Source organism: Struthio camelus, chromosome 2, assembly GCF_040807025.1.
Source record: "Struthio camelus isolate bStrCam1 chromosome 2, bStrCam1.hap1, whole genome shotgun sequence".
In the NCBI taxonomy this organism is placed as follows: Eukaryota; Metazoa; Chordata; class Aves; order Struthioniformes; family Struthionidae; genus Struthio; species Struthio camelus.
In genome coordinates this window covers 49,161,398-49,185,336 of record NC_090943.1, presented here as the reverse complement: position 1 = coordinate 49,185,336, position 23,939 = coordinate 49,161,398, and the positions used below count along the sequence as shown (strand labels likewise).

Below are 23,939 nucleotides of genomic sequence, written 5' to 3'. Positions count from 1 at the left end.
GGAGAGCTAACTTTGGCCTCTTCAGGGACCTACTTGGAGGAATCCCGTGGGGATTAGGGTTAGGGCCCTAGAAGGAAGAGGGGTCCAAGAGAGCTGGTTAATATTCAAGCATCACCTCCTCCAGGCTCAAGATCGGTGCATCCCTCCGAGCAAGAAGTCAAGTAAAAGGGGCAGGAGACCTGCATGGATGAGCAAGGAACTGCTGGCAAAACTCCAACAGAAGAAGGAAGTCTACAGAATGTGGAAAAGGGGACAGGCCACTTGGGAGGAATACAGGGACGTTGTCAGAGTGTGCAGGGATGTGAGGAGGAAGGCTAAGGCCCAGTTGGAATTAAATCTGGCAAGGGATGTCAGGGACAACAAGAAAGGCTTCTTCAAATACATCAATAGCAAAAGGAAGCCTATGGAAAATGTTGGCCCACTGCTGAATGGGGCGGGTGCCCTGGTAACGAAGGCTACAGAGAAGGCAGAGTTATTGAATGCCTTCTTTGCTTCAGTCTTCACTGCTAAGGCCAGTCCTCAGGAATTCCAGACCTTGGAGACAAGAGAGGAAGGCTGGAGAAAGGAAGACTTTCCCTTGATGGGTTGAGATCCCTTGGGTTAGAGATCTTTTGGGCGAACCTGACATCCATAAATCCATGGGCCCCGATGGGATGCACCCACGAGTGCTGAGGGAGCTGGCAGATGTCATCGCTAGGCCACTCTCCATCATCTTGGAAAGGTCCTGGAGATCAGGAGAGGTGCCTGAGGACTGGAAGAAAGCCAGTGTCACCCCAGCCTTCAAAAAGGGCAAGGAGGAGGAGCCAGGAAACTAGAGGCCTGTCAGCCTCTCCTCCATCCCTGGAAAGGTGATGGAACAGCTCCTCCTGGAGGTCATCACTAAGCATCTGGAGGACAAGAAGGCGATCAGGAGTAGTCAGCATGGATTCACCAAAGGGAAATCATGCTTGACCAATCTGATGGCCTTCTACTATGGAATGACTGGCTGGGTAGATGAGGGCAGAGCAGTGGATGTTGTCTCCCTGGACTTGAGCAAGGCTTTGGACACTGTCTCCCATCACATCGTCCTAGGCAAGCTCAGGAGGTGTGGGCTGGATGAGTGGACAGTGCGGTGGATTGAGAACTGGCTGGATGGCCGAGCTCAGAGGGTTGTGGTCAGTGACGCAGAGTCTAGTTGGAGGCCTGTAGCTAGCGGTGTCCCGCAGATGTCAGTCCTGGGTCCAGTCGTGTTCAACGTATTCCTCAATGACCTGGAGGAAGGCACAGATGCACCCTCAGCAAGTTTGCCGATGATCCTAAACTGGGCGGAGTGGCTGACACACCAGAAGGCTGTGCTGCCATTCAGAGGGACCTGGACGGGCTGGAGAGATGGACAGAGGGGAACCTCATGAAGTTCAATAAAAGGAAATGCACGGTCCTGCACCTGGGGAGGAATAAGCCCATTCAGCAGGACAGGCTGGGGGCTGACCTGCTGGAAAGCAGCTCTGCCAAGAAGGACCTGGGAGTGCTGGTGGACACCAAGTTGAGCATGAGGCAGCAGTGTGCCCTTGTGGCCAGGAGGGCCAATGGTACGCTGGGCTGCATTAGGCAGAGTGTTGCCAGCAGGTGGAGGGAGGTGATCCTGCCCCTCTACTCAGCCCTGGGGAGGCCCCACCTGGAGTGCTGTGTCCAGTTCTGGGCTCCCCCGTACAAGAGAGACACGGCACTGCTGGAGAGAGTCCAGTGGAGGGCTACAAAGATGATGAGGGGACTGGAGCATCTCTCCTGTGAGGGAAGGCTGAGAGAGCTGGGCCTGTTTAGCCTGGAGAAGAGAAGACTGAGGGGGGATCTCATCAATGTGTATACATATCTGAAGGGAGGGTGTCAAGAGGATGAGGCCAGACTCTTCTTCGTGGTGCCCAGCAACAGGACGAGAGGCAACGGGCACAAACTGAACCACAGGCAGTTCCATCTGAACCTGAGGAAAAACTTCTTTCCTGTGAGGGTGACAGAGCACTGGACCAGGTTGCCCAGAGAGGTAGTGGAGTCTCCTTTGCTGGAGATATTCAGAAGCTGTCTGGACATGATCCTATGCCATGTGTTGTAGGTGACCCTGCTTGAGCAGGAAGGTTGGACTAGATGATCTCTACAGGTCCCTTCCAACTTCAACTATTCTGTGATTCTGTGATTCCCAGGGATCTGCTGGCCCCTGGGGCCCCTTGAGAGGTTAGATGGGCCAGTGCATGTAAGTGTAACCACTCCATCATCCCCACACACTCTCAGGAGTTATATTCTTCCCCATCAGGACCAGGACATATGTAATAATGTACACTACTGCATTGTATGTCCATATGGCATGATGAGCACATTCATGTGCCCTGAACCTGTACTGAGGTAACCACACTGCATCTGCTCAGTTCTGGAGTGATGCCACTGTTGAGGGCAGCAGGGGCAATGCACCAGCAGCCTCGCCTGCAATTGAGCCTGCCACTCTCGAGGTATGGATGCAAAGGGAGCAGACCAGGCCTTCTACCACAAAAGCCTCGCTGAAAGATGGCTCAGGAAGCATCTGCTCTCTCTCTTTCAGCAGGAAGCTATTGCTGCCTTTCTGAGAGCTGTTACCTGACCATGCAAGGCTTCTAGACTGCCCGAGGACAGAGTCAAAAATGATCGCTTACCTCACTCACTCCCCATGCTGAGATACCATAGCAAACACTCTAGAGGTGGCCGCTTTCTAAACTATTTCTTAGTGGCAATGGTCTGTGTGAGCACTTTGGGTACACTTAAGAATAAAGTCAACTAGGTTAACTTCACCTATTCTCACCACTGCTAAGCGTGCGCCACTCTTTGGGGCTTCCAGGGGTGCAGAAACCCTTCAGTGCTCAGCTATGAGCCTCCTCATGGCACTTGGCTGTAAGCGTGTGGCAAGGTCTAGCATGTACCACGTGCATGTACGTGCAAGGTTCGCATGTGGCCAGGCATGAGAGCAGGATCAAGTGTTCAAATGCAAAACTGTACAGACAAACCCAGTGATTCTGATGATCTGCCAGGAAGAGGACGTGCCTGAAGCTAGTGCCCCCCAGCCCCATGTAGGAGCATCTCTCTGCCTGTTCAAAGACATCTCAGGAGATGACAGCGGGATGGCATTTGACTGGGGAGGGATGGCTTTGCCAAAAATGGAGTTTTAGTGCGACTGAAAAGATTTGTCAATAGATGTTGAATTTAGCAAATAGCTTTAGATACAAAGAAAGCACATTGGGAAAGGGGTGGAGAAAGAGTTTACAAGTTAATGGATGTGTCATTCACAATTTTTGTAACATGAAAGTGTTTTTCATGAGAAGTTTCTGCTTCTTCTTCCGTAGCCAGAATAAAACCAGAAATTTCTGTTTCAGTTCAATTTAAACAGATTATTTTCACCTTAAAATTTTCCAGCCCAGTGCAAATTCATTTTTCACTCTTCTAAAATTTTAGGCAGTGCTAACAGGAAACATTCCTCCCAGATTTTATTATTAAATCTCCTTACAGTTTTGAGGAATATAATAATCATTATACAAAGACATCCATTTATCAAACAGCAAAAAAAAAAAAAAAAAAAAAAAAAACCTTTCTATGTGCTTATCTGAGCCAAATTAGTAAAATGATGTATACCATATACATAAAATATGGATCTGAGAGATGTTAATCATAGAGCCTCTAAATATTTTTGAAACCAATGACTCTGCAAGATTTCGATAGGCTTTCACTTTTGATCCCACTAAGACACCAAAAATCAGTACTTACCTCAAGAACCTGTTTCTGACTTCTTGACATCTTTTGGACGTCATTACCGTGTCAAGTAAAAGGAGGATTCCTATTGTTGTCAGTGAATACTTTAAAGTGTTGAGCTGTATTAGTGCACTCACTGATGACAACAAAGCAGTAATTTACTAGGAATGCAATGTCTCTACTATAAAAAAATAAATGATAAAAATATGATTGCTCACTAAAGAAATCCAGAGAGTAAAATGCCGGTTGGCATATGTATACAGAGATCTAAAGGATGTAAGGCTATAAATGCAGGGGAGAGAGAAAGATTATAGCAGGGGCTTTGTATAGTTATCCATCTAAAAAATCAAAGAGTGAAGACGTTTTTAAGGAAAAAATCAGGATATCACTAACAAACAGGAGAGTAAGGTTTCAGATAAGATAAATGGAAGAGAAAGTGTGATACTTACCAGGTAAAAGGAGGATGCTTGTAAGTTCTGAACTTCATCCCCTCCAAAGCTGCTTCAAGAGACTCACATCCTTTTAAAAGCATCTCCCCCACTTGCCTGCCAGAACAACCTTCCAAATCGAGTTACGCATCTTTCAAAGGCTTCCAGGACCCTACAGAGAAACTTTCCCTTCTCCCTTAAACTGGGAACTTCATTGCTAGGCTCATTGCCAGCAGCAGCTGTCAGGATGGCGTTCAGTCTTCTCCACTCCCTTGAGGTTCCCGCTAACCTGGTTTGGCCCTGTCCATTTTTATTACTAGTTCTTGCAATTTTGAGGAAGACCTGCAAAGACTTCTGTTTCAAACAACACTTTAAAAATCCTTCTTTTGGATATTTTTATTTATGCATGGTTTTAGCAAAAAGGATTTCTCAGCAAAAATTGCAAGAGTGCCTTAGTATCTGAAAATGAAATAAAATCAGGAAAAAAACAGTAGCAGAAGTGAAAGCACACATGAGGATCATGTGTAAAATCAGGAAACTCTCCCGGATGATTTGTAAAAGCAAATTTTGAAAAGGACCTGTTTTTAAATGTCAGCTTTTTGAAAGACACGAGGCAGAATGAAAAGGAGATCACCTTGAGGAGAAAGGAAGCTTGACTTGTAAGATTTGTAACCCTTTATATGAAAAGGTAACTTAGAAATGTAAATAGCTTTGTATTAACTAACATAAGCCAAAATTTTAATGAACCTTAGACTGAAGCAGAAGAAGGCCATTATGTCCTAAGCCTGCAAAAGGATGAGTGAAAGAAAAAGCCTCTGGCATTCAGTGACACTTTCCCATCACCTGCAACTCTATCAATAACATATTGCAAATTTTCACTCATCTTCAAAAGCAATATGGGTTGTGTATCATGTCCATGTATCATATCATTATATCAGATTATAAGCAGCAATATGCTGAGATACCTATTGTTTTTTCAGTATCGTTTGGAGAAAATGAGTATTTTATAAAGAAGTATTGTGTTTGGTAATGTAGTCTCAAAAATACATTATGCTAGAGTGAAAGCAATCTGTACACATTAGCCATAGGAAGTTACATAATCACAAGGCACTAACACACAACAAGCACTAACAGCTCAGCATAGTCAGAGTTTAAAGCGTGAACATTATGTGTTCCTATGTACACATACAACATACGGTTATGTGAGCTGGTCAGGACACTCATGGCAATATTTTCAGTTTCCATAAGGGTGTGATAGACTGTTCTGTTATCTACCCTCATATCTTCCCAAGTTTTTGTCACAAATTCCTTTTTTGCTAGAATAAGGAGGCGACCACTCACATGGCATTGTTCTCACAGGAGACATGCAGCAAAGATCAAGAACCACTAGCTTAGTGATATATGAAGTCCGGGCCAACATTTTTGGGGGTTTCTGGACAGTTTAGTCAGAGAAAATTAGCTGGAAAGCACTTTCCTGCCTCAGTCCAACTTTCATTTTTAGTTTATAAATGTAAAATTCCTCAGAATCTGATGACCTAGGTTGCTAGTTTTAAAAAGAAAGTCTTCCATAGGTACAACGAAGGTCTGGCCATTTTGAGAGAGGAGAGTGGAGTGCAGCCATTTGCGAAGTGACACCTGTATTGTGTAGTGCTGTAGTGACACCTACAGCCCTTTGTACGCTTCTTTCCCATGAAAACAAGGTTCATGATGTTACAAAGTCTGTCCGTCAGTCTTGCTGCAGTAGAATTGTGCACACTTAGGCCAATTTCCTCTAAATGTGACAGCGAGGTAGGGGTCTCAAAGTCAGGAAGTGTCTCTCCAGATGTTGCAAAGGTCATCAGCAGTACAGAGGGAAGAGACAAATTTAATGCCCTACTGAGAGAAAGGATGGAGCGTGAGCTCAGCTGTGACCTGGGCTGTTTCAGGAGACACGATGCATAGACGCAGCCACAGCATCCATTTCCTCTTGGGCTGCAGATACATGGGACACACTGAAAAGAGATCAGCAAGTGGGAGGGGAAGCAACTGGGTTTTTTGGTATCTTCTCATAAAGACACCACAGTAACACAACAGATGTTCCCCTTTGTTCATCCCAGAGTTACTCCTTAATACTCTATTAGCTTATCCTTGTTGTGGAATTGGCTAGAGGATAAATCCTGTCCCAGCCTAACAAACAATGCAGCTATGCAAGCTTTTGTCTTTGAAACAATGCAACACACTGCACACAGCGTGAGGCAGGCATGAAGCCACCTGTGATTAGAAAACCTTTTGTAGTACAGCTGGAGGGAAGAGCAAACAGTATGGGGGAGCTACTAGTCACCGAGCTGCGCTCCTTAAGTATATATCCTACTTGCAGGGGATTCAAATATTCTGCTGAGAAACGAAATGTGAGCGCCTACCCAGAAAAAAACAGCACTAAAAGCTCCCTGTGGTGGCACAGTGACAAGTGACCTACCACACTATTTATTAAGAAATAAAAAACCTGAATTAGATCGTGGCACTGTTAAGGAAGAGATGAAAATGCTATTTTTTTTTCAAAATAGGTCAAAGATTTTATTTTAAGAATTAGCCTCCATATGAGCTCCATTTCTAAATGTTCTTGGGTCATGATTTGGGAAAGAAAGCATACATGTCCCATCTCTTAAGTGAAAAACATTTTCCTAAGTACATATCCTACATAACCTTTCACCTAAAATATTACATTATTTTTCCAACTGCTTTCAGTAAGTGCATTCCACCCTTGAGAACCATTAATAATGGTACCATTTTGGTACCATTATTTTGGTGCCAGCACTATCACAATAGCTGAGCTGTGTAAACAGCACACAATCACCACATATTGCAGCATCTTCGAAACTCTCCTGGCAGACCAAAGGGAGTGAGGAGGAGATTTGTCATGTGGGACAGAGAAAAGGTTTTGTGAGTTACAGCAAGTAAAATTCTATGGTGAGACAGAAAGTGAGGAGAGAGAAGAGGAAAGGATACTAAGAATAAGCTTATGGGCAGAAGCAGGACAGCTGAGGCTACAGTAGAGAGGAGGGTGGAAAGACTAGAGAGGGAGAACCCCACTCTCCAGGGTTTTCCTCCTACCCTCCCAGCATGGCCAAGGAGGAAACCATTTCCAATTAAACTAGTTCTTTTCTTTGGATGAACAAAGAACAAAACCAAGGGTCTTTGCACAAAAGAAAGCACTTTTCAAATGTTTGGGTGTTTATTCTCTACCCCGTCTTCTTTAGCAAAGAGCTCCTGAACTGTACAATGGATAGGATGCAGTAGCGATATTCCCCTATACTCACCTTAGACTTTCCTATAGCTTGATAAAAGAAAGTGTATCCAGTCCTTTTTGAGTACCACACTCCAATTCTTCTTTCACAGAAATAACAGCCTGACATGAAAAAGAATCCCCTCTACAAAGTCAACGTTTAGACTCTTTTTGTAAAATAGGTCCAGTAACTTACTTTAAGAGAAGTTTACATCTGCAAGAAACCCATTATTATCGACATATGAAATATCTAAGGAATCTCCACTGGCAGTTCTGATAGCTAAAATATTTTATCCTTCTGGAGTACAGTTTTAAAAACTTTTTTCCATGTCATGTTGTGTACTGCACAGTTCTGAATTAGAGTGTAATGTGTGAAGTAGCTGGCAATTTTAATGAGCTCAGAATGGACACCTTACTCTCCTGAGATTTTTAGCTTTACAGCTAAAGAGCAGTTGATATTCTATGATGTTCAGCACATTATAATTGCCATCATTTAAAGAAGTATGGCATGTGCTCATTTCCAGCTGCTACAGTTTTTTTATTTGTTAATCCTTATCTGAAGCTTCATGAAATGTGCAGCCTTCGGACAGTCATCTTTTCTTCCATTGTTACGATGACTTGACATCACATCAGCTGAATGCAGAAAATGTGTTATTTCAATATAAATCTCTTCTGTTTTTCTATATAAGAACTCCATTACTACCCAGTTCCTGGAAAGGATTCTCAGAAGACAGAAAACAATCTTTTCTCGCACTCTTATCTTTATATTTCTCAAATTTCTCCCTTTCCGAGGGACAACTCCGTTTTGTGAGGCATTAGTGATACCGTAAATCGCGAAAGGAATATACACTATGCTCTTTCATGAAGATACTAAATTTAATTTTTACTCTGCAGTTTTCTTTCATCTAAAATAAATTGTTCTACAGATGCTTTGTTTTGCCAAGCATTGTAATGAGGAAGTATATGCATGTTAAAGCGAAGCCATTGAGATAAATGAAAATCTTGCAATCTCGTGTAATAAAAGCAACAGAAAAAGTAAAATACAAAGTTCATGGCACAAAGCTAGTCAGTCAGCACCAACAAAAAGCCCAGATGAGCTGAACATTGTGATAGAACGAAGCTTCTCAAAAGCCTAATCTGTAAAGTACAGAAGTCACTTAGTAAAATCAGACCTCAAGTACATTTCCAAGCTTCTGAAAGCAATGGAGATATTATCATTCTCTGAGGCATGACAGAGGCATTGTAATTTGGATACAAGTATCTTTCAGGTGAGCTTGCTCTGCATAACTCTTGGAAACACTGAAGAGAAACAGGTAATTACTGGAAGGCAGTTTATTTGCATGCTAAGATCATGAGCTGTTTCTGCCCTTCTTCAGGTTACTGCGTCCCTTCTACAGGGCTGAATGTTTCCCTTTTCCAAACATCTGAAAAGCAAAACAAACAAAAACGTCTCCTTATGAAGGCAGGAAGTAATTTCTTCAGTTCATTTCTCTCCGTTGTCTGCTTGCACATATTTAAGATAGCAAGCATTTATCTAAGGAAATCCTTTCCCAGCTCACAAACATAAGCCCGCAGACTTACTGAGCTTTGTAGCTGATAATGCCAAAACACACCCCATTTTCCCCTCTCAAGGAGGGGGAGAGAAAGATACTGGAGAGAAAGAAAGAAGGAGACAAGGATGTAGGAAGTGGAGGATCCACAAACTCCATCTTCATTTTATCTCTAGTCTGAGACGAGTATAGAGCATCTCCACACTCTCTCTAAATAACCTCTCCCTGAACGACTTGAAATCCCTGCGTGTGGCCTCCCACTGAACAGTGTCAGCAGGCAGCAGCAGGCTTTCCATCCACTTTCGAGAGGCTTTTGCCAGAAAATGGGCAGAGAGGTTTATGAGAATCATTCATCTGTAAACAGAGAAAGAGAAAAGCAATGAAAAAATCAGCCTGAGGCAGGGGCAAGGGTAGAGAAGACAGCACCCTCCTTCGACTTGGTGTTGTAAAGCTGATTTGGGATGACCCACGGGCTAGTTGGTGAGGTGGTATTTCTGCCTTCTCTTGCTTGTTTCTATCAAACACAGGTACCACAGTTACCCATAGTCTCCGTTGCCTCCAGCTGGGCTGAAGGGTTTTATGTTTCTGAAAACTACGCCTTAAAATTCTGGTTACCTCAGTTCTGTTTTTTCTTGGAAGCTTTTATTTCTGAAGGAGTAAATTTTCTATCAGCCTCAAACATTCCTCTTGGGTACAACTGCAGAGTGGATGGAGTAGCCTCTTTGATGGCATGGTCCGCAGACATCCTCTCTTTTTCAAAACTAAGGATAAACACAGGACGTAATCAGGGCATGTGGCGATAACACTTTCACGGGTCTAAAACAAGAGAGACCTGACTTCCTTAAGGAAATTGCTCACAGCCTGTTGACAGAATGGAAGGCCTAATCGTAGCAGAACTATGAACAGGCTGAAATTACAGCGTAATGTGCTGAATAAAAGAATAAACGCTGGGGTGTTTTTTCCCCCCTGAAAAAGATATAATTTCAGAGGACTGCAGCCTTCTTATACACAGAATAAGGACAATGCATAATTTTTTTAATGTTTGAACAATGTTTTGCCTGCAGTCACTTCTCTTGACAAAAATAAGTTTTACTAACTGATTTATGTATAATGAAAAAAGGTGAATGAACTTTAGAAATGCCTCTGCTCAGTGCATGTGCAGAAAAGCTTGAGAGAATGTAACTGCTCTCCAGAAAATACATCAAGCTTCAGCAGGAATGAAAAACAACGTTGATTCTTACAACTCAGTGATACTGCTACTATTAGCCATGCTCCAAGGCAACTTACCTGCAAACTGCAGCTACAGAAAACTGAGAACAGGGCAGTTACAAACAAGAGATGATATTTCTAAATGTAAGAAAACAGAAACAAGAACCCTCAGCCAGCTTCTCTAGTTATTTTTGATTAAGGTATCTTCTGGTTGTCCTGCTTCCTGCTCCTCTCTGGCTCATGGATAACAAACCCGTGTGTTCAAAAGCTCATCACTGCTTCTTCACATCTCTTGGCTGCAATTGTGCTTAAAGCTCAGCAGCATCGGGGACTTCTTTTGCATCAGCATCACCTCTGAATTAAAGAACGCTTCTCTGATGTGCTTAGTAGCCTTGCAAACAAGTAGTCCAAAGAAGCAATGAAAAAAGACACCCCAGCTAAAGGGCACCAGGGATCGCCAGAAGTGTCACAAAAGAGCAGCTCCCAGCCCCTTAAAATGCTGCTAACACTTCTGTGAAAGGCCTCACACCCTGTGCCCAGGTGGATATGAATTTTTTTTTTTGTGTGCCATTCTTTCTTGAATTTTCACGTTTTACTGCTCACAGGTGCCTGGACCTGGGTCTTTGAGGACTGAAAGCTTATTTCTCCTGTGTTACCTTTATTTGAAAACAAGCTTAGCATTTGAGCATACATATACACCTCTAAACTTTTTCATAGGCACATGAAATCAAGTGGCCATAGTCCCACTGTTCATGTTCCAAAAACTCCTCTAAAGAGAGGAGTAAAAATGCCTGTAAAGTGAAGAGTCACTCATACACCTATTTGCAATTGATTCTCTGCCCTGTAATGTTCCAAAATAAACAAATATTTAGAACGCTAATAATCACGCAGTCCTAAGTATAGTATAGCTTATGTACATGCTTTATAAGGCAATCCTTGCAAAGAACACGCTTTCCACTCTTCCTGTGTTTCCAGACCAGCTGTCATTTTAAAAATATCCTTCATCTTTGCCCATTTTCCATATATCATTCTAACTTCAACAAATGTTTTCGTAAATTAATGTTTCCAGTATAGCTCCTAAAGTCAAAGATGAATTTGCATGCATGTATTGAAATGTAGTTTGCTTTTACATCCAAAAACCAGTAGCCAGCATATCAGAGCAAACATCATTAAAGCTCATTTAGCTCATTCAAAACTCCTGTAGTAAGTTAACTACATGAATTCCTACTTTTAGTCTCAGCATTTTGTATTCCCAGCACAGTCATTTTTAAATTCTTATTCTGTTATTCTCATCCAGAGAACCGGAAAAGGATATTGGTAGATGTTACCAAAGCAAAATGACTGTTGCAACAGGCCTCTTACATATTCTGTAATTCTTGTTATCTTCAAATCACAGTCTTCCAAAAGCAGGAGAAACGAACGTCAAAAGTTTTCTTTTTGCTCATTAATAACATCATTTTTTTCTAATATGAGATTTCAAATTCTGCTCTAGGATCATGCTAAGGCTGTCATAACAAGTAGATGTGAGGTGACATTGTGCCTGCCTGCATAACAGAGTTTGTTATGGGCTCTACAGTAGTACCAACCAGGAAAACTTCAGAAACCTTGGGGCTGCTCTTAATTACACTTCAGGAAACACTGCCCCAAGTAACCCTGGAGATGACTTTTGCCTTCATGTTTCCCTTGAAGACCCGGACACAGGTCTCAGAAGGGTGAAAACTGGCCTCACAGCCCTTGCGCAGCACTGTTCTGGTGTGTGTCCTGCTGGGCAGTTCCCTACTGATGCCCTGCACAGAAAGCAGCAGTGAAACATGAGCCCTGTGCTTTGATTTAGTTTTACAATCAACCGATGATTTTCACAGGAGGAATCACAAACCTGGCTGCCATCAGTGACTGACTTCCTCAGTTTTTATTTCTTCTTTCTCATTACATTTAAGTCTTCATGTAATAAAAAAGCAGGAATTTTATGTTGAAATATATTATGGCCCTTGGAAATATTCATGAGCGCATAATGCACAGCTCTAGGTGAGTACAAAGTTATGTTTAAAACACAAAAATAATATCAGGGATATATATTAATATTATCCCAAATATTTAGACTTGTTTTAAAATATAACATGATATATTGTCCATTTCTAAAGTTTGTTACACTCCAATTCTACTCTTTGCCTTTTAAACAAATTTCTACCTAACCAAACACAAAATCTCATTGAAAACACTCAACAAGGAGAATGCTTCAAAAGTACACCTTGTTCACCATTAATTCCCCAGATATTCAAATAATTATGCAACAGACTTACATAGATCTTTTGGTCTGAAAGCTGAAGCTGTTACACTTTGCCTTGAGCTCTTCTGGTGGGTAGTTGTTGATGCTACCTATTCAGAAGATGGTAACAAAAGTCGTTAGTGTTGTGCGACTTAGGAGATTTTGGCAAAGCTTTGCCTGCTAGGCAAGAATAATTGCAACTCAAGGGACCTCATTAATTTTATACACATATCAAAAACACTATATATAGTAAGATGAATGCTGTGGGGGTCTCATTCTTTACCCATTCATGGGAAAAGTGCAATTGACTTGAATTCAGTGCAAAAATGAAGGATGTGAATACACTGAAACTTAAGTGAATGTGAAGACTTGTTCACATATTTCCTTAGTAGGTTACTCTGACTGCTCAGCTAAAAGCCACTGACAAAGTCTTTGAAAATGACAGTGTCTGGTCTCTTTTTACATGGTCTACATTCACAATATAACTTGCTTTGTAGAGTTACAATCACTCGCTTTGTAGAGGCAATCACTAGTCTGTTCTCATTTTCATTAGACAAATGTTTTTTTTTTTTTTAACGTTAGGCAAAAATCCAGGTCTGGGACTTCCAAAGGTGGTTGATGGGGCAGAAGTGCCTAGATCCCACTGAAGGCCAGCTGAAGTTGATCTTTAATGGGAGCTGGACAGTTCTTAATATTCCACTCCAATTTTCCAGTAAAGCAGAGAGCATTTAGGCTGACAGCCAACTCTTTCCTCTAATTCCCACCAGTATAACAGGATTTCCATATACACATTACAGATTGAGCACTGACTTCAGTTCCCATTTGCATTCTCCTCTGGCATGTATTTAAACAACCATGATGATGGCTGCTTTTCCCCTTTACCTACACATTTTCCTTTCTGAATCTATAGTGTGATCAGGTTGAAGTCACCCAAAGAACTGCATTGAGGATTTTGTATCCTGTTAGAAGCCATAGATTTCACTGATGTTAGGAAAAAAAGGCAACGAAAAATCCTTAACTATCTGATGGCTAGGGTTCTCTGCATGAGAAAGCTGGTGGTGTTTGTGTATTTGAAAGGAACGTATTTATAGCCAAATATCTGTATCTCAAAATCAGGGATATTTCTAGACAAAGAAAAGGGGCAGTGTTCCACATTGAGACAGGCAGCTGCACTGCATGGCAAAGGCAGTTTTAGCAGGGCTTCTTTCGGTATCAAAGCCAGTTCCATTGCATTAGTTGTTCCTGCTTAAAACTCTCTGTGAAACAACAGGCCTTATAGATACCTGTCATCAAACTAAAGACTCATGGAATGAAGGAGCATGGATATAACCTCTGGTTTTATCCAAAGAACAAGGCTGAAGACCTCTGGTAAAGGGGAATGAATGCAACTCCCATGCCGCACACATCCATGAGTATGCTGCAGTCTTACCCATCCAGTGCTTGTGTGGAACGCTGAAAAGTCACAGGAAAACAAGAAAACACCTATGTTGTGATAACTTACTCTTGAGGAAATGTATGAACGGCTTCAAAAACTTCATCGCATAGTCAAGGGCTGGCTTGTCGATTCTGCCGAGCTGAACCAAATGCTGTTCCAGAGGAGTGCTTGCAAGCTCTTCCAGTTCATTTCTGTCATAGGACTTTCCTAGTGAAATTGCAAGCAGTGCATAGCCTTGGCACTTAGCTTCCCGGGAAATTCTCTTTAGTGTTTTCCTGTCCCATTGACTTGTTTTTCCAGCAGATACAATGACAATAACCTTGAGCTGCCTTGGATTGGGAATGTCTGAGAAAATATTAAACATTGCCCATTGTATGGCGTAGCCTACAGCAGCCTCTCCATTGAGCTGATGAAGAGATTCTTTAAGATATTTTCTCATTTGCTCTTCACTGCTGTAGGTAAGCAAGTCAAATTCTTTCTTTACTGGCCTGCTCCCTGTACCCGGTTGGAAATCTGGTAGTGCGTGGCTCACCACAGCTATTCTATCCCCTACAACAGAGGTTTTTGGATCAGAGGAAATGCTGAATACAGTGATTGCTTTGCTTATGAAGTCTTTAACTTTCTCAAATTCAGCGCCACTCATTTTCTGTGAGCTATCCAAAACGAATGCAGCATCCACATATGCCCTTGGTAAACGGGGCCTGGGACGTTCACAAAAAGCATTTGGGTTACATTTGTCTGCAAAAGAGTGTAAAATCAGTTAGCATTTTTTTGACAATTCTCAAAGTAAAGATGTAAAAAGGAATGTGATCATAGCTCTAAAGTGTCAGGCTAGTCCATTAAAAAAAAAAAAAGAAAGAAAAGGGAACAAAACCACTAGAAAGACTTCTAAGCAATTTAGGAAAACAAAGGCTCACTTAAAGCACAGAACTATGCAGTAGGTTCTGCAAGACAATCAATCTGCACTATTTCCCATTGAAATCACAGGGGATGAACTATGTAACTCAAATACAGCTTCAAAACCAATCACAGGTTTAGAGTTAATTACATTATAATTGTTTATTTTTGGACATATATAAAAAGAAGGCAAGATGAAACCAGGTCCTTACTTCCCATTAAATCACTAAAAAATAAAAACTGTCCTATCTATTTCGATATGTACTTGATAAGGGGCTTAAATTTTTTGTTATGACAGAGATCACTACACACAACAACTGCAGCAGTTTTTTATCATTTATCATACATTCTGAACTTGTCACAACATATTTAAATGGCTATTTAAATAGAGATTGTACTCATCATGAATATAACTGCTAGAAGTTCTGTAAGGAAACCTAAAATATTGCGGCACTAAGAGAAGAAATCAGGGAAAGTGTTTTTGAAAAAGCACCTTGTGTCAAAAAAAGAAAATGACATGTGCAGAGTTGCAATTTTTCCCAGTATTGCAGAAAGCACAAGGACCAATTTTCACAACAATGTTCTTCACAGAAGAGAGTCTGTGTGGTATTGATAACCTTCAAATTATTGAGGGCTCTGGTCAGCAGTCAAAGTTCAGCAATACTCTTAAAGTTCCCAAAGGACTGTAATCAAGACTTTTAAAACACTTGCTAATCTGTGCAATTACACAGCTTAAACAGCTTTTTATAAAAAGTAAATCTAAGTCAAACCCAGAACATACAAGTAGATTTTCCATATTCCAGCAGAACTGGAAGTCTTCCTACCAAACCGTCAGGTGTGCTAAGAGTTGCTGCATTGCACGGATTCATCACAAAGAGGTCAGAGGACCTAACATCCCATGAATCTTAGGCCATTAGCTGAATCATAAGTGCAATATTCCTTGCTAATAGCTCATCTATCTTTTAGACCACGGTATGTTCCGGGAGGAATACACAGAGGAACTCTGCAGCTTTACATATTCATGGAAAAACCATAAAGACTCATCCTAAGAAGGATGAGGAAAAGGGTAGAAAGACAGAAAGTAGGCTCTAGCCCTATCACCTCTCCTCACCAGCACTGGAAGATTATTTATTTCATAGAAGAGAGCACCAATTACCATTGCTACAACTTCTTAAATATTAGTCAACTTTTTAATGCAGGCTATTAAAACTGAAGGAAATTGGTAATCTTGCTCTGATAATTTTAATTACATCGCTTTCAGGACGCTATTTAAATAAATGGATTTTTTTCAACAAGGCATTCCGGTCAGAGAGGTAATCAAATTCCCTGAATGGGAATGCAAGCATTCATCCTAGGCAGAAGGTCCTAAAGAGCTAAGACCAAGGAAATTACTCTAGATGTATTTTTCTGCTTTAAGCTTCATCAGTTGTAGTATTAAACATTCTTCTAATGCAAGTATTTTCCCTTGAAATGGATTTGGCAGCCATGATAATGCAGATGATAGTTTGCCTGCAAATAATGAGGAAATACAGTGCTCTTAGGAAATGCAGTCTGTTTTGGGAATTCAACACATCAGTAAGAAACAAGGACAAATAATTGTCTTAGGGTTTTGTAGAGCCAGAGGAAAACATCAGCCCTTTCGCTCATCTCACTGCTCTTCACCAAGGAACTCTGTATTTCTCCTTTATTGCGAATTTAAAATACTACATGGGTCTTACCGTAGCACAGAGTGCAGAGATTAAATCTTTGTAAGGTTTCATCATAAGGCTCACCACGAATATTTAGCACCTGAAACAAGCCAGAATCATCCATCTAGAAACAAAAAATAAAGATGGCAGGTCAGTACTGCTAGAGTACGTACTCCATGGCTTCTTGCTGCTGGTGAAGCATAAGTTTAGTGCACAAAACTGGTGCAGAAGCCCCATTCAGGGAGGCATACACTATGGACAATTAGTGTATAACCCAGTTCCAATACTTGTTTCTAACTATGCCCTAAAATGAGATACAATCATTTTTCTGCTGTTAACATACATGCACAAAAACAGAAGTCCCATCTGAGTTACATATAACCTAAAGTAATTTTGCATGATTTCTTCCATGCAAAGTGCCAGCGCTCCTGCAAATTCCCTTGTTTTGAAACTGCCAGAAGGCTTCAGATTCATCTGCGTCTATCTCAGGTCCTCAGCTGACAGAGCCCAATGGAAATTTTGCATTCTCAGAGTGTGAAAAAATGCATGAGACAGCAAGGCTGTCATATACAAAACACTGTAGCACAGTCAAAATTTCTGGCAATAGCTTCAGGTAACAACATTATCAAAAGCAAAGGCCAACTAAGCGATCTGAGTTGATGAACTTTAAAATGCAGAGGGTCCTTACAAATCTGGGACCTATCTGAAACGCTACTAAGAGTATGTGATATCAGATTTCTTGTCCTCTTTTAAAATATTGCTTCAACACTTGGATTCTAAAATAGCTGTTTTTTCCTAACAAGAAAGCCACAAATCTACCAATGACACAAAAGGAAATCAAATTATGAGAAAAATGAGAAAAATCTTACATAGTTCATAAACATTCATTTATATGTTTCGATATATACCTTTATACATATGCATTGCTTCCATTCATTTATATATACTACCAAAGTGTGAATAAACTGTTGTGAAGTCTGCCAGTAAAGTCCAGCATACACACGAAGCTATGCACAGTGAACCTGAAAGAAGCAGCAGGTCAGATCCTGCTGGGCTTGCTCTTGTGAGCAAGACGTATGCATGAGACCAGAGAGATTCAGTAGTCTTCAGTCTCACATCCGTAAATCTCTGAGTTCAGCGTGACACTTGAGGAAAAGAAAGAGTTTTCCTTTCCAAAGAACTCAGCTGTAACATAAAACACAGAAACAGGACTAAGTAATTCAGTCCTAATGAGAAACACCGCCAGTTTCTCTTTGGGGTTTTCCAAAGGAAGTCCCACTGCACCTAACATAGTCTCTTACTTACGCTATGCATGATGTGGAAGTCTTTGCCCCAGACAATTATTTAATTATTCAATTCAAAATCAAAAAATAATAGGCTAAAATAATCTTGGGCATTATACCGTGAGTTTCAACTGTGTGTTAGAGAAACATAACTTAAATTTAAAAATTAACAGCTCTACTTTGTAAAGTAGGGAAGACAGGGAAGAAATAGCTACTGCAAATTCTCAAAATCCTTCCTACGTGGCAGTGTTATAATTTCTGCAAGATCACTTATTATTTATATTTTCGGCCTACATCAACAAAACCTAAATCAATAGCTCCATACACTTAACAGAATCTTTCATGTCCCACCCACAATTCTTTGCTCATATACCCTTTCTTTTATTCCTCATTAGACAAAAGACTAACTTACCCCCAACCCCAAAGTTATCATTATTGCATGTTCTTTTTTCTATGCTTCCATAGAAAAACATCCTTGTTCTTTAACAGAGGCTTTAAGGCCAAGTACCTGTCACTGAATTGGAGTCTTTCTATCTCAAATGAAATTACAGGATTTCCTAGGAAATTTTTAATACATAAATCACATTTTTCCTGTAGGGCCATTTGGCAGCATTAAATGGAATTACCAGTTATGAAAAAAATCTCAGTTACCAAATCCCATCTGACATTTCTTCTTTACAGCAAGTGACCACAGTACAACATCCTTTCAGAAACTAGACAGTAGAATAATAAAAATGAATGCATGCCTTAGTGAATTTGCAGTATGTACCCATTCACTTTAAAGGACAAAATCTACTTGCATTACTTGTACAGAAGCCCTATTAAGGGGAACGTGATTACTAATAATTCTGAGCTTTATTTTGAAAATATAAAAGACAAAGGCAGAAACCACCTTAGAATAGGCTTTGATCTGCAGATCATCTAGTCCAACCTCCCTGCTCAAGCAGGGTCACCTACAGCACGTTGCCCAGGATCACATCCAGACGGGTTTTGAACATCTCCAGGGAAGGAGACTCCACTACCTCTCTGGGCAACCTGGTCCGGTGCTCTGTCACCCTCACAGGAAAGAAGTTTTTACTCAGGTTCAGATGGAACTGCCTGTGGTTCAGTTTCTGCCCGTTGCCTCTCGTCCTATCGCTGGGCACAATGTAGGAGATTCTGGCCCCATCCTCGTGACACCCTCCCTTCACATACTTGTACACATTGATGAGATCACCTCTCAGTCTTCTCTTCTCCAGGCTAAACAGGCCCAGCTCTCTCAGCCTTCCCTCACAGGAGAGATGCTCCAGTCCCCTCATCATCTTTGTAGCCCTCCACTGGACTCTCTCCAGCAGTGCCGTGTCTCTCTTGTACGGGGGAGCCCAGCACTGGACACAGCACTCCAGGTGGGGCCTCCCCAGGGCTGAGTAGAGGGGCAGGATCACCTCCCTCCACCTGCTGGCAACACTCTGCCTAATGCAGCCCAGCGTACCATTGGCCCTCCTGGCCACAAGGGCACACTGCTGCCTCATGCTCAACTTGGTGTCCACCAGCACTCCCAGGTCCTTCTTGGCAGAGCTGCTTTCCAGCAGGTCAGCCCCCAGCCTGTACTGGTGCGTGGGCTTATTCCTCCCCAGGTGCAGGACCCTGCATTTCCTTTTATTGAACTTCAGGAGGTTCCCCTCTGTCCATCTCTCCAGCCCGTCCAGGTCCCTCTGAATGGCAGCACAGCCTTCTGGTGTGTCAGCCACTCCGCCCAGTTTAGGATCATCAGCAAACTTGCTGAGGGTGCATCTGTGCCTTCCTCCAGGTCATTGAGGAATACGTTGAACACAACTGGACCCAGGACTGACATCTGCGGGACACCGCTAGCTACAGGCCTCCAACTAGACTCTGCGTCACTGACCACAACCCTCTGAGCTCGGCCATCCAGCCAGTTCTCAATCCACCGCACTGTCCACTCATCCAGCTCACACCTCCTGAGCTTGCCTAGGACGATGTGATGGGAGACAGTGTCCAAAGCCTTGCTCAAGTCCAGGGAGACAACATCCACTGCTCTGCCCTCATCTACCCAGCCAGTCATTCCATAGTAGAAGGCCAGATCAGATTGGTCAAGCATGATTTCCCTTTGGTGAATCCATGCTGACTACTCCTGATCCCCTTCTTGTCCTCCAGATGCTTAGTGATGACCTCCAGGAGGAGCTGTTCCATCACCTTTCCAGGGATGGAGGAGAGGCTGACAGGCCTCTAGTTTCCTGGGTTCTCCTTCTTGCCCTTTTTGAAGGCTGGGGTGACATTGGCTTTCTTCCAGTCCTCAGGCACCTCTCCTGATCTCCAGGACCTTTCCAAGATGATGGAGAGTGGCCTAGCGATGACATCTGCCAGCTCCCTCAGCACTCGTGGGTGCATCCCATCGGGGCCCATGGATTTATGGATGTCAGGTTCGCCCAAAAGATCTCTAACCCAAGGGATCTCAACCCATCAAGGGAAAGTCTTCCTTTCTCCAGCCTTCCTCTCTTGTCTCCAAGGTCTGGAATTCCTGAGGACTGGCCTTAGCAGTGAAGACTGAAGCAAAGAAGGCATTCAGCAACTCTGCCTTCTCTGTAGCCTTCGTCACCAGGGCACCCGCCCCATTCAGCAGCGGGCCCACGTTTTCCCTAGTCTTCCTTTTGCTATTGATGTATTTGAAGAAGCCCTTCTTGTTGTCCCTGACATCCCTTGCCAGATTTAATTCCAACTGGGCCTTAGCCTTCCTCCTCACATCCCTGCACACTCTGACAACGTCCCTGTATTCCTCCCAAGTGGCCTGTCCCCTTTTCCACATTCTGTAGACTTCCTTCTTCTGTTGGAGTTTTGCCAGGAGTTCCTTGCTCATCCATGCAGGTTTCCTGCCCACTTTGCTGGACTTCTTGCCCATGGGAATTCACCCATTTTGAGCCTGGAGAAGATTAAGATTGTTTATATCTAGTAACAGGCCCAAAAGAGGAGGTATGGAGCATGCTCCAAGTTCATTGGAAGAACTGTCTCCTTCAGAAACCTCCAGTGCTAAAATACTACTTTTTTTTTTTATCCCAGGGGTTAATTCAGAAGTGCAGACAACAGGAAAACCACAGAGTACTCCTCGCATCTTAACTATTCTTGTGGTTAGCTCTTCAGAAAGCTTGGCATCAAAACATGCCAATATCAGACATTAGTAGTGTTTTACATAAAGCGTGCAATATCATTTTAGTTTTTAAAATTCTCTCTTTCTATTCATTGCTCCACATATTTCATACAAATTAAAACTGTGGAGATCCTCGTATGAAGAACAAAAAGGTTTTTTAACACTCAGTAATATATTTTGTATTAGAAGTCTTTTGCACAGTTCCAGCTTCTTTTGGTAGCTTCTTTGGCAAGCAATAAAATGTGGCATTTGCACCTGCTCAGTGTGGCCAGTCACTGTATACAGCTTGCTGGTTGCACTGAGGTTACTTTTACTAAACAGGTTTTACTATTTCAGAATGAATCGTCTACTGAAAGGTGAGGAAAAGATGACCTGCTGTTCCATGATCTGCCGTTCCATGATCTGCCATGTAGGCTTATAACCAGATGTGAATAGTCCCAGAATATTAGAGTTGTAAAACTTGCTGCAAGAGGTAATTTACTGCGCAAGAAATTTCCCTTCCCTCCATTTATAAAGTTACCCTTGTAGTTTATTGTCCACACATCTTACCTTTGTTGTGGTCTGCTAAGATATTCTTACGAAATCTCCAGTATTTCCACAGCTTTCATTAGCATCACTGAAGATTAACTGACAGATGGTGGTTGGCAGAATTTGGATCCAAGTTTGATACAGATGTGTCACTATGCTTAACAGTGTTACATATGGGATAAGTATGACCTAATATGTTTAAGGTTTCTTGTTTTAAACTAACTCTACTGAGCACAAAGAAGAAAAGCTTAGTAAATTTCTTACCAGGAAAGCCTGAGAAATATGGGGTGTGTCTTCAAAAGCAAAAACTACCGGAATGACTTCCACTGCACTCATCTCCAGGACAGCTTGTTTAACAGAAGATGCGTTTTCAGCTGGCCCATGGCTAAAAACCACAGCTATTTTTCTTACATTAGGACCTTGGAGAGTTCTTTTGAAAACATTCTTGGCAATGAAACTCATTGCACTGCCAACATCCCGTTCAACCGCAGATCTCTGATAAGGAATATTTTTTAGTGCATTGAGAAGCTTATTCTTGTTGCGAAACTCTGAGAAGCGGATCAGGTAGTGGGTATCCAAGTTGTAGGAAATGACAGCGACTCTGGCTCCCACTGGGCAGTTGCTGTCTCTGATTCTGGCCTGATTCACTATTGCTATTACAATCTCTCTCATTCGTTCAAATATCTCAGGGGTGACAGTCCTAGAGATGTCTAAGGCAAACACCAGTTCTGTTGGATATAGTGGGCACTTCATTTTTCCTAGGAAAATAATTAAAAAAAAAACCCAAGTTAGTAAATTATTTATTTCCCTTGCATCTCAGATATGGAGAGTAATGCATATAAAAGCCGTACATAAAATGACATAATGCTAAACAACATCTTGCACCTCATGAGTGCACAAAGGAAACCAGGGGGCAGATAAAAATATGCCCAAATTTATACTGAAAGTAGGCACAGAAAAATGCACATTCCATGTTCTTATGAGGAGGTTTTACAAATATATTTGAAAAATAGTGCTAAATTATGTTAGCCCTATTTTTCAGATGGGGTAAGGTGCAGCGCAGAGTGTGGAAATAGCTTTTCCAGCATCACCCAAGTAGGACAAGAACAGTGCCAGGAGTAGGACATGATCTTCAGTTTTGTTCAAATTCTGACTAGCTCCATCTGCATCTGCATTTGGAGCTAGCAGGATGCGAATTGGCTGCAGTCCAGGGCCCCCTGGCTGGGCACGTCTGCACCTGTGGAGGCAGAACCTAAGCTAATGCGCTCAGAGCAAGCTTGTGACCACCTGCAGCAGTTTGCAGGCTAGTGTCCTGTATCACCTGTACACAGTATTCCCTCTTAAAGCCCCTGTTGGGCACAGCATGGGCCAACATGAACTCAAGTACTGTTGCGCTGCTCAGATGCTACTGATTTCATGTTATTATTACTACATCATTCTTAGGCATACCATTAAGATCTGATAATGCATGTGACACTTCTAGAATGAAATACATTTTGGCTTACAGTTACTCCAGCCACAATATTATGACCAAAAGCAGAAACTGTGTTGAATAAAATAACCTACTGGAGCACTGAAGAAAATTTAATTTGAAAATCGCAGACTGCAGCAGGGAACGTAACTACAATATTAACTAGAACATTTTATCTAGCAACCATCAGGGGAGGAGATGACTGACTCAACATTCTAGCCAAGCTCAGGGCAGGATGGATGAAAATTCCAGTATCATTTCCTATGCATAACTGGCATCAGAAATATTTTGGGAAGAGAACACATCAAGTACTCAGGGATATCGAGCCATAAGGGAAAAGGACAGTTAGGAAGCAAAAAAAAAAAAAAAAAAAATCACAGAGGAGAATAATATTGAGATCAGAACAAACAAACAGGAGAAAGCTTTAAATTAACAGGTGTGGTAAAATGACTTGGCAACTGAGCATAACGCAGTGGAAGAACTGGTAGAGTTAAGAACACAAAAGAGGATTAAGAGTTAAGAACACAAAAGGGAAAAGACAAGGAATAAAATTAGACTGCAAAGTTGCAAGACAGTTAGACTTAAGAAGAGTCAGAGAAGGCTAACGCTGGCTATGTCTCTCATTCACAGGTACGAAGCAGCAAAATAGACAGAATATGCATGGGAACCAAACACCACAACATAGATTATCAGGGAAAAATTACAAAGGAGGAACTTACATTATTTTGGTATTTCCAAATATCAAATGATACTGAAACAAAATGAGATGGGGCACTAAGAAGGCCTGTGAACCTTTACTGCAAATAGAAATCTGTGTTACGTAAAAGATTGGCGGGAACTGTATTGAGTTTTGCTCTTTTTCAGTTCAGTTCCTCCTACTTACAGGAGTCTGAAATGGTGACAAGTGTGCCAGCTGTGAGGTTCATCCAGCGGGATGAATCATCAGAGTTTCTTTTTACAGCAGAGGCTTCTCTAAAGCTAGCTTAAGGGCACGGCCTTAAGGTGAGGAAATTTTACTTTATACTACTTCATACAT

General features: G+C 41.9%; 1 protein-coding gene across 1 annotated transcript in view; it reads right to left on the bottom strand.

The window, feature by feature from the left end:
• Nucleotides 1-8,294: 8,294 nt before the first annotated feature.
• The window catches only part of COL6A6 (collagen type VI alpha 6 chain), a 62,848-nt gene continuing 47,203 nt past the window's right edge, over nucleotides 8,295-23,939 (bottom strand). The window contains exons 35-40 of the mRNA XM_068933440.1: nucleotides 21,697-22,190; nucleotides 16,510-16,603; nucleotides 13,961-14,632; nucleotides 12,494-12,569; nucleotides 9,600-9,745; nucleotides 8,295-8,858 (exon numbers count right to left, since the gene is read on the bottom strand). Of these exons, the coding sequence (XP_068789541.1) occupies nucleotides 9,601-9,745; nucleotides 12,494-12,569; nucleotides 13,961-14,632; nucleotides 16,510-16,603; nucleotides 21,697-22,190 (1,481 nt within the window). The 3' untranslated portion in view covers nucleotides 8,295-8,858; nucleotide 9,600. The remainder of the gene's footprint in view (nucleotides 8,859-9,599; nucleotides 9,746-12,493; nucleotides 12,570-13,960; nucleotides 14,633-16,509; nucleotides 16,604-21,696; nucleotides 22,191-23,939) is intronic.